The 14174-nt window shown below is 37.8% G+C and overlaps 1 protein-coding gene across 4 annotated transcripts in view; it reads right to left on the bottom strand.

Annotated features, from left to right (window-relative positions):
- mical3b (microtubule associated monooxygenase, calponin and LIM domain containing 3b) overlaps positions 1-14174 on the bottom strand; it is a 51405-nt gene that overhangs the window by 14573 nt on the left and 22658 nt on the right. The window contains exons 6-22 of one of the 4 annotated variants that reach the window (XM_051688655.1): positions 13751-13906; positions 13300-13400; positions 12063-12320; positions 11695-11810; positions 11463-11589; positions 11305-11389; positions 10912-11059; positions 10289-10485; positions 8038-8144; positions 7873-7944; positions 7619-7789; positions 5577-5687; positions 4751-4937; positions 3867-3961; positions 2535-2812; positions 1887-2146; positions 632-706 (exon numbers count right to left, since the gene is read on the bottom strand). In XM_051688655.1, the coding sequence (XP_051544615.1) occupies positions 632-706; positions 1887-2146; positions 2535-2812; positions 3867-3961; positions 4751-4937; positions 5577-5687; positions 7619-7789; positions 7873-7944; positions 8038-8144; positions 10289-10485; positions 10912-11059; positions 11305-11389; positions 11463-11589; positions 11695-11810; positions 12063-12320; positions 13300-13400; positions 13751-13906 (2544 nt within the window). The remainder of the gene's footprint in view (positions 1-631; positions 707-1886; positions 2147-2534; positions 2813-3866; positions 3962-4750; positions 4938-5576; positions 5688-7618; positions 7790-7872; positions 7945-8037; positions 8145-10288; positions 10486-10911; positions 11060-11304; positions 11390-11462; positions 11590-11694; positions 11811-12062; positions 12321-13299; positions 13401-13750; positions 13907-14174) is intronic. The other 3 variants (XM_051688654.1, XM_051688656.1, XM_051688657.1) reach the window with 3 other exon arrangements.

The raw sequence follows: 14174 nt of genomic DNA, 5'->3' as shown, positions 1-14174 counted from the left end.
GGACACAGGCGGTGCAATTATCGAAGAACCTCAGAATAAAATTGTATTTAGCCTAGACCATTAGTGCTTTGTGCGTGCTATTTTGCCAACCCTCTTGCGCCTTGACTTAGCATATGCTTGCATAAAAATATCAGAACCTCATGGCCATGCCTTCTGACTTTGCACGTATGACATATCGCACAGTGCTGCACTTAGGGCGCTAAGGTCTTGGTCTCCCATGTACCTCTTTAGAAGTTTACCCTGCTATAGTTTACTTTTGTGAACCATAATTGTGCAAAGTCATATCTTGTCCATTTAAAGTTTGATGTTGCTGTTCTTGTGCACCATCATTCACTTTCATTTTTTATATTTCATAAATTGCAGCCTGATTTGAATTTGGTTGTATAGAACTATGTATTTGCAGAATGAATGAAACAGCCAAACCAACAATTGCAAATTATTTCAGTAAAACATGTAAGCACAAATCAAAAACACAAAAAGCTAATGCTTAGCACATAAGCAGATTACAAATGCAATTTAAACGCATAGTTACTGCTTTCAAATGAAAAATCAGCAAACAAGATCTTTCAAATGAAAATAAAAGCAACAAAAACTGCAGTAGGCCGACAATGGTTATCAGGGGCGGTGCTACCTTCCATAAACCCCGCCTCTTCCTCAAGCCACACCCCTGAAAGCCGTTCCCTCTCCCAAGGGCAGTACTCACCCTCTATACATACACACATAAATAAATAAACACCCCCAAAATACATACACACATAAAGTGGTGAATACACAACAATAAATACATACAGACAAGTAAACACGTAAATATACCTCACATACAAGCACAAAGACAAATACATCAAGAAAGACAGATATGGGAAATGACATAAAACCAGATGAAGAGAGACATTAAATTGAGCAATACCTCAGCTTAAAAGGATAGTTCACCCAAAAATGAAAATTCTCTCATCATTTACTTATCATGCCAATCCAGATGTGTATGACTTTCTTTTTTCTGCAGAACACAAATAAATATTTTTAGAAGAATATGTAAGCTCTGTAAGTCCATACAATGCAAATGAATGGTGACCAAAACTTTGAAGCTCCAAAAAAAAAAAAACAAAAAAAACAAATACACATAAAGGCAGCATAAAAGTAATCAGTCAGATTCCAATGGTTTAATCCATGTCTTCTAAAACTATCTAATCAATTTTGGGTGAGAACAGACAAAAATATATAACCTTTTTCAGCTTTGTAGGTCCATTCAGTGCAAGTGGTCAACTCGAGTGGTTTAATCCATATCTTCTGAAGCGATTCAATAATTTTTGGGGGTGAAAACAGACTACAATTTAACTTCTTTTTCACTATAAATCTTGACATCCGCAGTCTCATTGGCATTCATAATTTCAAGCTTGATTACACTTCCTAGTGCTTGATGGATGTGCCGACCGATGGCACTAGGAAGTGTAATCGAACTAGAAATAATGATCGCCAAGGAGACTGCGGATGTCTAGATTTATAGTGAAAAAGGAGTTACATTTTAGTCTGTTTTCACCCAAAAACTTTATTGAATTGCTTCAGAAGATATGGATTAAACCACCGGAGTTGACCACTTGCATTGAATGGACCTACAAAGCTGATATACTGTATTCTTCTAAAAAAACTAATTTGTGTTCAGCAGAAGAAAGAAAGTCATATACATATCTGGGATGGCATGAGGGTGAGTTAATGATGAGAGAATTTTAATTTTCAGGTGAACTATTCCTTTAAGAATGTACAAGATGATTTCTCTATAATAAAGAAACCATATAGTCAAAAGAAAGCCAGATGATATTAAACATTTTATTGAAGTCCTTTCTGATGATACCCAAAAGAAAAGCTATGGACTACAAACAACCACTCACCATCACTAGAATTTCCTTCGTCATCCTTCTCCTCCTCTTCTTCTTCTTTTTCACCTTCTTTATCTTCAGAAACGTCCCGTTTGTCTTCTTCTTTCTCCTCCTCTTCCTCCTTCTCCCCTTGTCTTTCAAGATCCACATCTCCCTCTTCCTCCTTTTGCCCCTCCCCCAGATCTACATCTCTTTCTCCATTGGTCCTGGCATGTGGCACCTCCTCCCTCTTCCAGGCAAGCTCCTCCTCATCCAGCTCTGACTCAGAGCTACTTTTATAGAAGTTTTTTTTTTGTATTCAAGTATTATTATACAATGGTTTAGATGGTTTAGAACAACATGATGTGAGCAAATGAAGAAGGAATTTTCATTTTTAAGTAAACTATCCCTTTAACAACCAAAAACAATTAACAATAAAAACAAATAGATAAATAAAGACATTAAAACCTTTAAATAATATTAACAGACATTATTAATAATACAAAGTATAAAGTAATATGTTCAAAGTATAGTAATACTGTATGTAGCCTATAAAATATATGAAATACATAAATGTGCAATATGCAATAAAAGGGTGGTCAATGTGACAGAATGAGTAATGTAAAGGGGGAAATTTATTGAAAATTACCCAGGCAAACCATATCATTGAATGCTTGTTACCTGGACTGCTCCTCTGGGTTCTTCTCCTGCAGGCTTGCACTGAGGTTGTGCTGTGCCAACGTCTCCTCTGGAACCTCCAGTAAAGGGCTGTTCTGTTGCGGTGGACAGGGTTTGTAGTTCTCCAGCTCTATGCGTTCTGGAGTACCACATAGTCGCTTAGCCAGACTGGATGTCATGTCTCGGTGGGTGGTGGAGGACCAGCAGTCTGGTGGTGTGGCCATGTCCACTGAGCCTGGAGAGGACAGAGATGTAGAAGCCGAGGATGGGGCAGGAACAGCCTGAAAAGAAAGAGTCCATTAGACTTTTTGCCTTTTGTAAATGCATGCAATGCTTGTTTAAATAAAAGAGGCAGGGACAAGTGTGGCTGGCTTTGTGCCTAAATTATAAATGAGAACTGAAATTAATTTGCAGTCTTTTTCAGTGTCTCTCTCTCTCTCTGTCTCTGTCTTTCTTAATTACACATCCTCACACTGCATTATTCAGCCTCAAAGAGGTTATTCAAACATTAAACACTATATAGAAATATTCAAAAACTGGTTAGAAAAATACAGTACCATGCAAAACATTGTTTTGTAAAAATCATAATAAATCTGACACACACAATAAATAGTCCCCCTGCTATGAATTTCTGCAACCCCTGGGAAAGAAATATTAAAAATAAGGCACCAATAGAATGAGTGTTTATTAGCACAGAGCAATTTCACTTTTACACAAAGTGTTAATTGTAAATGTGACCCCAAAATTATTTGGACACTTAAGCCACACTTAAAGGGACAGTTCTTCCAAAAATAAATATTCTGTCACCATTTACTCACCCTCATGTTGTTCCAAACCTGTGTGTCTTTCTATCTTCTATGGGACACAAAAGGAGTTGTTAGGAAGAGCCTCAGTCACCATTCACTTTCATTGTAAGAAAAAAATTAATGCAATGAAAGTGAATAGTGACTAAGTTTAACGCTCTGCCTAACATCTCCTTTTGTGTTCCATGGAAGATAGAAGGGTGAGAAAATTTCTTTTTTGGTGAACCATCCCTTTAATTTTAAGCAAAGCAAAAAATGTAAAACATTTTTGCAAGCAAAATATTACATGAAAAGAGGTTTATTAGGTTTTAAATTATACAAAACAAATTATATACTGACAGTAGATATATTAAAAATTAAGATAAGCATTTGGACATTATCTGTTTGTCAAAAATATGGAAAATGCAATAAAATGCATGTAGTTTTTAATAGAAATAATAAAAGACCAAACATAATCTGAAAAAAAAAGGCAAGCACATACTGTAGATCTAAAGGTATGTACATGTAAATAAGTGGTGAATGTTAAGGTTACCTGAGCAGGCCGAGGGGCCACAGGAGGGGCCGGTCTCTTTCTGTGAGTCACTCCGGCCAGTTTGAAACTGTAGTGGTGCTTACAGTAAAACTTCCCTGTACAAACAGAATGAAAAGAAATTAAGAGGTACCCGGAAAATAAAAAAAGCATTTGAGGCAGAGACCAAATGTCTTATTTATACCTTGGCTGAAGTCTGTGCAAATGCCGCCTCTTTTTTAAACTTTTGAAGTGTCTGAAGCATGTGATCTACAAGACCCTATCAGTTCGAATTGTTATGGATGTTTTGACTACTATTTTTAAAAAATTGTTTAGTTGGCAACTTTCTAAGGGCCCTTATTTCATGTGAGAGTGTCACACAGTCATGTTCGGAACAACAATAAAAGCACTGTCCCAGGACACACACAGTTTAGACCTTATGACTGCAGAATGGTAACAACAGAGCAGTTTGTTTGACTGAAAAACAGTCGCCAACGGCAAAAGAGAACAACAGCACATTCTGACACGCTGGGAAGCCTATCTTGTGACAACATCCATAAAAAGCGAAACACTTAATATGACCATACAAATTTAAAATCACTAAGTAATCATTATATTACTGTAAGCATTATCATGTTAAAGGGTCATAAACATTGTTTTTACTATGAACTTACAAGTGGTTGATGCACAGTTATACAACAGTTAGTTCAAGTTTACTAATTTGATTGCATAAGTGGCATTCCAAGAGTGCTGATATTTCAAATAACAGCATTGGAACGTTTCAGTTTTTGTATCATTCCGTTTCTCTGCTCCAATTTTTTGGAACTATTTTCACTGGCAGAGCAAAAATAAACAAAACAGCTAATGTCAGTAATATTGTGTGATATTGCTTAAACGTACACACTCACCATGTAGCTGGTCGTAAGCGTAGTTGGAGAGGCGTAATGTGGAACTGCAGTGGTCACACTGGAAGCAGCTCCTGTGGAAGAACTTTCCCTCCGCGCTTAACCTCTCCATGACATACACACGCTGAGCGCAAAAATAACACACATCGCTGCCACCCACGCTCACGGGAAAGTTTTTCTTTTGAGAGCCCTACATGTGAGAGGTCAAAGGTAAAAAGTCAGAAAGGTTCTTAACATTGATAGGACAAAGCTGTGCGGACTGATCCGAGGTGTCAAGGTGCATTAAACAAAGCGAACATAATTAAATGCATGCATGCAAAAATGTGTCATTATTAGTGGTGCTAACTAAGTCAAGCATCACCATTATTGTTACTCATACTTGTTCTAATGTTATGTCATTGTTCTAAACCCCTAAAGTTATCTATCAAACCTCGGTGTATAACTCTTCTCCACCATATGTGCTACGGACATGAATAATATCTAAAAATCATGGAGCTTGTTTAGAAGAGATTTTAGATTTTTTTTATATATATATATATATATATATATATATATATATATATATATATATATATAATTAGAATGAATTGCATTGGAATGCAATACTTCATCATGGAAAGATGATTTGGGTGTGAACAAAGTCTGAGTGAAGCGTTAAGCCCTACTAGTGAAATTGGATTACAGCAGGGATTCATACACTCATAGTGTATGACAACAGTAGTAAATTGGTTACAGGATAGTCTCACACACACAAATACAAGCACAAGGGATAGAAGAACATACACAATGTTAGGAGGTTTTGCTGCCAGCACTACAGGTGAACTCTTACCAACTCCCTCCTGTGAAGGAGCTTGGGAGCTTGGTCCTGCTGACTCTGAATCTGACTGGCTATCTGCTGAGCCAATGAGCTCACACCGCCTGTATACATCTGAATGTAGCTCTACAAATCAAAAGATGAGCACGAAAAACACAAAAGGAGGAGGGAAATGGAAAGACACATAGAAAGGGTTTTTTATGAGATTAAAACCACTACACAGATAAAGAAAAGATATCCATATGAATGTAAAAAATGTGTGGAAATGGCAAAATGCTCTCCAAAAATAGCATTTACCAATAATTTACCTTTTTTCATCCTAACTTATTTTTTTCAATCAGTAGTTCATTAATTTACTAAACCTAAACCTTTCTATCACAATAAGTTGTTTATTTTTGTGATATAGGTGAGGAGAGGTGAGGTGAGGGTGAATCTCACAAAAACTGTAAAGAAAAAGTTTTGGTCTTATTTAAAACAAATAAAAAAAAATTAAAAAAAATAATAGAAAAATATAAAGTATAAAAAAAATACAAAATATTTTTATATTTATATAATTATGTATTTTTTATATTTAAATCATGTAGAGTTATTAAAGAAGCAAATCCAGCAGCACTTGTGGAGTGGAGAATAATTCATACTTTATTTTGCCAACGCGTTTCGGACCTTGTGAAAAAGTTTATGTTGGGGAAACATCTCGCTGCCTAAAAGACTGTATCACTGAACACAGGAGTTCAATTAGAAGGAGTGACCTTGCCAATCCTGTGGCAAGATACTTTAAAGAACATAACCATCCCATGTCCTCCTTTTTGTTCTTTGGTATTGAACATATAAAATCCCCAGCAAGAGGAGGCAACATTGATCAGCTCCGTAAAAAGAGAGAGGCTTTTTGGGTTTTTTATTTAAAGACTCTGTTCCCAGAAGGGGAATTTGGAATGCCCAATTCCCAATGCGCTCCAAGTCCTCGTGGTGGCGTAGTGACTCGCCTCAATCCGGGTGGCGGAGGACGAATCTCAGTTGCCTCCGCATCTGAGACCGTCAATCCGCACATCTTATCACGTGGCTTGTGTTCAATCAGTAAACATTTTTTTTTTTAAGTCAATCAGTAAAAAAAAAAATGCTATTAGTTCACATTAAATCCAGTCAGGAACAGAGATAATCATGGAGATAACGATTCATTCTATCAGATAATTTTCGGTTAAGCCCCCTTCGCATCACATGTCTCATGACCTCCAGTCACTGATAGAAATACACACAAAATCTTCTAAAACACCTCATGGCACAATAATACACTGAGCCCTTCATAAACATTTACTGACCTAAAGAGATCCTAAAGTACCTTGGGAACAATTCTGTGTTGAATAGGACAGTTAAGGTAAGGACTGTGAAAGAAAACCAGTCTTGGAGCACAGGTGCCTTTACCTGTTCGCTTCTACTTGGCAGAGAATGAACTTTGAGCTTTTCCTTGTAGCGAAAACTCATCAGCTCCTGCTGCTCTGTGCGTTTTTTCTTGGGAAGGGGGGACGAGTATCAAAAAGTTATTCTTTGTCCTTTCTAAATCACTAAAAACAATGAAACATGTTCTAAATCTAACGCCTCATTACAGTCAATCACCTAATCTCAGAACTAGCTTTATGTCTAATGAGACACACAACTTTCACCTATTCACTTTGCTCTGGTGTGTACCTGCCTCCAGGCTGGAGGTTGTGCCAACAGCTCTGGCTGAGGGGAAGGTGAACTGACTCGCCCTAGATTAGGCATGGAGCCACTCTAATGTGAGCATGGAGGACAAAAGAAAAAATATTGCATTAGCAAAAGTGGACAGAAAAGGGGGAGGAGAGACCAGTGTCTGAAATAGGGTGACAGAGAGGCGTAATGAACCACAAAACATCTGTCAATAAACAATATAAATAACAGCAGCGTTCCATTGGCACCACATTTTCTACATCATCCAACATACCAGTTTGTGCTTTTTGAGTGAACATACATATCAGACTGTACACAGGTAAGCATACTGACACCACAAGAAAATGCAAAAAAACAAACAAACACATATACACCTGTCTGCGTACTGCGATGGCTGAAGCCGATGGGGCGTTCTCCTCAAACTTAGCCAGCAGTAGTGTTGCCATGGACCGGACCTTGCTGTGACCATCCGCACCTATCTTTGGTTCTGACTCGGGAGTTACTGCAGCAGTCTGATCATCTTTGGTATCATGAGGACTGTCCTCCTATACCAGGAAAATATCACAGAAAATAAAAGATAATAAAAGAGGTAAAAAGCCACATTAGGATGTAACTACAGTATACTCACATCCTCTGATTGGCCAGCTTGACTTGTTCTCCTCCTCTTTCCAACACTGTCTACATCTTTCTCTTTCTTATCCTGAAAAAGATGAAAAATAACAGCTCAACATATGGCTGAGGGACATAAAAAGAGAGCAGTCGTGTGATTATGAGTGTGTATGTGAGCATAAACCTTAGGATTGCGCTTGCGGGAAAGACTCTGTCCCAGTTTACTGAGCAGAGAGATGGGTGACCTGGTGCTGGAGAACAGAACAGCTCTCTCATCGGAGCTCAGGCTTTCTGTTAGAGGATAAAAAGATATGTTTGCATGTCTTTGTGTGCATTTACTGTACTGTATGTGTGTGGTAATGTTTTTGAAAGAAATGAAGCTTGTGGTACAGTATGTACACTGTGCACAATAAGCAAATTATGCATGGAATACCCGGATGACCTACTATTTTTCCCAGAACTAGAATACACTGCATTAAATACTCTACCTATAATGCGATGCAAACTTGACTTTCCATTTCCAGTAACATAAATAAACCAAAAGCAACACCAACCACAATTTTTAATATCTCCTTCTCAGTGTTGGGTAAGTTACTTAAAAATAGTAATCCACTACAAATGACTAATTATTTATCTAAAATTTGTAATCAGATTACAAATGATTTAATTTAAAAAAGTAATCACATTACTAATTACTTTACTTTTAAGTTTTTTAAGTTACTTTCTAAAACACTTTTTCTGTGCAACAAATTCAAAATAATGTCTATATTTCTTGTTCATTGTTTCAAGTCATACACTCAGCATCTCACAATTCTCCTTATATGACTCGTTACGGGGCCATAATTCATGTATTCTATATGAATAATATATTAGAAATATGCATAACCCCAGAACCCCAGTAAAGCTGTTTATATGCAACGCAAAATCAGCAAAAATAAATAATGGGCAAAAATCTACCCCTGTCGTCGGTTTATTCTTATGCCGTTTATGACCTCACACCGATAAAGGAATGTGTTTAATGCCTTTACATGACCACACGCGTTGTCGGCTTATTAAGCATAATCGGTGTAAGAACATGATTGTAAATGCATGAACACTCGTCACACAAAATTTTATAAAAAATGTGAAAATGAAATATTTATTTCTAAGAGTGCAACACAGTGAGTTCATGTGACAACAATACAGTGTACTACTTAAATGTTCTTGGTGCATGCTGAATCCTGTTTGACATTATGTTTATAAAAGATTGTTGACAGTTTACAGTATGTGCTGTGTAGTATGCAGTAAGCAGAAGGCTTGAAATCCATCGCAAACAGAGCCTGTTCATGTTTTTTAATGCGACAACCACTGACTATTTCCAAGCTGACTGCAGTTAATCATTAAGCAGTCATATTCAAGCTTTATTGCTAGTAATGAGGGTCAAAATATTTATATATAACATTAACTTCTTCAACTCTGGGGCATTTTTGGGCCGCCGCCTGCCATTTTTCACACTCAAATTTAAAAGCTCGCCATTTACACATACTGTGGACTAATTGCCAAAAATTTGTCAAATTTTTTCAGAACAGTGGACTGTAGGTGGCGCTCTAACGCATTTTAGCCCTCACAGATGTGCTCGTCCATAGACATTCAGTCTAATATTTAGTTCATGCTCCATCCCCATTGTTTAATCGAAAGTCTAGGCCTCTGAGTGGACAAGAAAATCAAGTGTCAGGCATCAAAGATCTAGATGTCATTAGAAAGCTGAGATCCTCCCCTTTGTGATGATGTATAACATTTTATAATCAATAGTAGAAAACATATTTTTCCGATGATTTGTTTAGCATGCTTTTCCTGCTGGACCGCATATTTCGTTCTGGACATCTAAGATATAACATTGGATTATTCACACAAGCAAGCAGTTTTTTTTAAACTGTCTAAGGTAAAAGCAGATATAAAGTTTTTAGCTATTTGGAGCTTATAGCAGCAATGATTGGCCCATAAAAGAGAAGTCTGAATTTGATGTCTTACAGATATCATATTTCACTTTGCGATTCTTTTGAAAATCTTTCAAACTGTGGAATTAGGGCAACAAAATAAACTGTACAGTCGGATTCCTGGGAATGAGAGCTTTCATTTGATACATGATTTGTCTATTTAAGTGCTATTTGAAAGACTTTTATATTCATATTAATATTTCTACCACATGAACTCTAGGTGGCGCTGATTTGCGACATTAATGTTTTTAGGCCTTTTTTTGTTATTTTAAGTAACATAAATGAAGAAGTTCAGATTCTAAGCTTTTAAACGATACCCCATATTCCTGACTTATTTATTCGGAGACTTAAAATTTTAAGCGTAAACTTTTTTTGCGACATAGTGCCCCCTTTTGGACCGCAGAGTTGAAGAGGTTAAGGGGAATCCAATATAACAACAGACAGATGCTTCATTCTTACCACTGGGTGGTTCTGTGTCTTTGAGGAGCTCATGAAGTTGACTGAGGTACATGACCATGCAAAGAGAGTCACTTTCTTCCAATGTGCTCATCTCTTTGCCAGTCAATATAGGACAAATACCAAATTCTTGCTCTGCCACATCCAAACCCATCTGTCCATTGAGCTCAGCCTCATGCTCCTCCAGAGAGGCAAAATCACTGCAAGAAAGAAAGACACTTGTATCAGTGTCCTCTGAGCAGACCACACTTTTACACTGTAAACGTCATTTAATGTAGGCTGAAACCACTTATATCTGCATTCTGTACTTAACACTAACAAAACATACCATGGTAATGTCCTGTTTTTGGGACATTTACTTTGGTGGTACCATGGTATTCTTTAATGTGCCTTGGTACATAACTATAGTAATATCAATAATACCACAATACCATGGTATATGAATATGATAATCATTTAACACCATGGTATATATCGACCATGCATTGTATATAAGTAAAATACTATTATCCTCTGAAACCATCACTGTACCATGGCACTTTCACAGTAAGGGTTTTGTAAGAGTAAATAACCAATGGAAAACAAATACCGACCAATCACTCTCTGACGATAGTGTGTGGACTCACATGAGGTCAGGTCTGTATCTGTGAATGAGAGCGCACAGGGCCAGGCCACTCCTCCAGGAAGTTGTGAAGTCTGTCACACACACATTCATGTAACCCTGCATCTGTTCCTGACACCAGCTCAATAGCTTACTGTAACGAGCTGTTGATTCTACACACAAAATCATCAGAGAGTGTGTAAGAATGAGTATGATTGTATGCATTCGCTGCAAAAAGTGTTTGCACACTTAAGACACACTTAAAAATGTACAAAATTAATTGCATTAGTGAGAATATCCAACCAGTTAAAAAATTATTAAAATTGCATTCAGACATTTTTAAGTGTGACTTAACTGTCCAAAAGTGTCCAAATACTTTTTGGGGCCATTATATGCATGTATACTGTATATGCATTACCTTGTCGTGTAAGTCTTGGGTGTGGAGAATTGACTGCGTCAACTCCCAAAACTGGACCCTCACCTGTGTCTATGAGATGACACACCTGTACAACACATTATCATCAGCAACATCATCATCATAATCATCATTGTAAGTGAACACTGTATGTTACTGACCTGAGCAGCATTGATGAGTTGCATTTTGAAGTTTGGATAACGGCTAGTTGGATCCAGACTGTACTGGCAGTAGTTCTTACTGACATTCTCTGGTGTTGTCTGAGGAAGCAACCGATACACACTCTCTCTAAGATGGGGAAGAAATGGAGGGGGTATATTAGAATAGAATTAAGATTCTTTCATTGCAAAATTCAAAGTGGCTTGACTTCATCTGGATCTCTTTAGTTCTGACCTCTCAGCTACAACCTCTAAAGGGGTCTTGCCCTGACCCCAGCTGCGAACCATCCATGCAGTATCCATAGCTGCCAGAAATCCCCGTGCAATTCCTGTCCCCATAGGCCAGAATGGCTATAGGAAAAAGAGCTGTGTAAATACACTATAAATGTTTTATAACAATTCAAGAAAATAAATGTTTTCTGAACTGACTGCACTGCAGCAAATCGTATTCTTAATCAGAGCATTCCCAAACGCTTTGACAAATGAATTTCCATGATGTTTCCAGTTGTTTGTGATTTATTCATTTTAAGAATGTCTCCATATCTTTACTTGATATAAAGTTATAGACATTGATTAAGATTTAGTGGAATCTCTCCCTCTCACCTCTAGTAAACTGTCACCCACCAAAGTGACCAGCAGAGGACGTCCCCTGCGCTGGCGCACCATTGCTGCGTTCTCAGAAGCGTACATACAGGTGAAATCAAACATGGCCACGTCTGGTTGGCCGTAGTGGTTGATGGCAAAGTCAAGTATAGGGAGCTGATGATTGGTGGAGAAATCAGCTGCTTCACGGGCATAGGAGAGCAATGCATTCTGGTCCACGTTACCCCTGGACAGCAACATCTCTGTATCAGCATAATCCTGCAAAACCAAACATACTGAAAGTAACAATGTGTAGACATGCAGATGCACACACACACTAGGGCTGTCAACAGGGCTGAAAAACTAATTTGGATTTTTTTCACTTAAATATTAACAAAATGTTAATTAAATTAGAATTTCAAAGACATTTCAGGTAGGTGAAAAGGTAGCTGCAAGACATCTGATTTTTAAATCAAAGTTGTCCCTTACATCCACAAGAGGGAGCAATGAATCAATATAAACCAAACAGCTCCATGTTATAACTAGTTTATTGCAAAGAACATATCACGCTGTCAACAAAAATGCGTAAAAAATAATAGTCAAAAGATTTAGCCAGTTCATATTCTCAAATCTTAAGTAAACATTAAAATGAGAAAATAAATGCTTCAGTAGATGGTTCAATGTAAACTTTGTGTAAATGGCGAGCTTTTAAAGGGTTGCACAGTAGCCTATACCGGTGACTTAGTACAACCACGGACTCAAGCTTCAAAATACTGGAGGTACCACAGTGTTTTTCATTAAATATAAATTTAGTTGTATGTACGTACCTAATGCTTACACAGCAAGACACTGATTAGAGAACAAGACACAACAGCCAAAGACCTCCACCCACGGGGCTGTTCACTCCGAATACGTACACAAGACTGACGTCTTTTACCATTCCACTGTGTCTGAAAAGGATATAGCTGCAGGCAGAGTTCCAAAAAGGGGCGGGAGCTCCAAACCACCATTTAAGATATAGGAAGCCCCTAACCAAACCCTTTCCCTAACCCTAACAATGAGTGGAAGTGACGCCCTTTTGGAGTTGGCGCAACCTCCCTTTGAAGTAACCCCACCCCCTTCTGTAGTAACCCCGCCCTCTTTTGGAGATTCTACCCCATTTGGAGATTCCGGCCTGCAGCTATACCTACTTGCTGCGTCTCGCTGTTTTTATTTGACAGCCTTAACACACACAGCTTTAGATAAAGTGATGACTTACATTCAGTATGACTCCTTTGTCCAGAAGACTTTGTTTTTTAGCGGTCATGACGAAGTAGTGAGTGTCGTCTTTATAATATACTATATTCTCTAGATCAATTCCTAAGAGAGAAACAGATAAAAGGTTGACTTGCACTCAACCTCACTGTTCGGATCTTAAAACACATTAACAAACGATACACTGCCACCAGAGGCGTAGATTCCAGGGGGATGGGGGCGAAGTAACCCACCCAATAATTAAAACAGGCAAGTACACCCCCCCCCCCACTATGTTCAAGCCAAATCTACACCCTTGACTGCCATTACAATCACACGAATTGTCACTCATAAGAAAAATATATGAAAAGACAAGGTTGTCTTATTATACCATAAATTTTGCATTTTGTCATTCAAGCACAACTGAGTGCAACACTTGAGGTTTATGTTGTAATTACTCTATAATATCTATGTACCTGTAGCTTGTCGCAGGTCTTGAAAGAACCTTTGGTTAAAGATGAAGGCTACACCGCTGATCTCTTCCACTTTAGCCTCAGCGGTGGTGTTACGATTGATGAAATTCGCTGTGATGGCAATGGCCAGTTTACCCCGAAACTCCTTCCTGCGAAACCCTACAGGACAAACAGAAAGAAATTAGAGAAATCCATCTACCAGTTCTGAAGTTGTTTAAAAACCCAGAAAATGAATTTGTTTAATGAGGTCCAAAGTCATGAAGACCAAACCAGGATAAAATTAAAATTGGGGAACTGGCTTTTATTGCTGACTGTAAAACACACAATGCTGGGAGCATGTGATATTTCATTATTCAGTCTTGGGACTTGTCACCTCTGACCTTGCAAACTGCACTGAATAATGTTGCTCGTTCTGTACTTTTTAAAA

The sequence above is a fragment of the Myxocyprinus asiaticus genome, chromosome 45 (genome assembly GCF_019703515.2).
Source record: "Myxocyprinus asiaticus isolate MX2 ecotype Aquarium Trade chromosome 45, UBuf_Myxa_2, whole genome shotgun sequence".
NCBI lineage: Eukaryota > Metazoa > Chordata > Actinopteri > Cypriniformes > Catostomidae > Myxocyprinus > Myxocyprinus asiaticus.
Note: the sequence above shows the minus strand (reverse complement) of the source record. Positions and strands in the feature narration are given on the sequence as shown.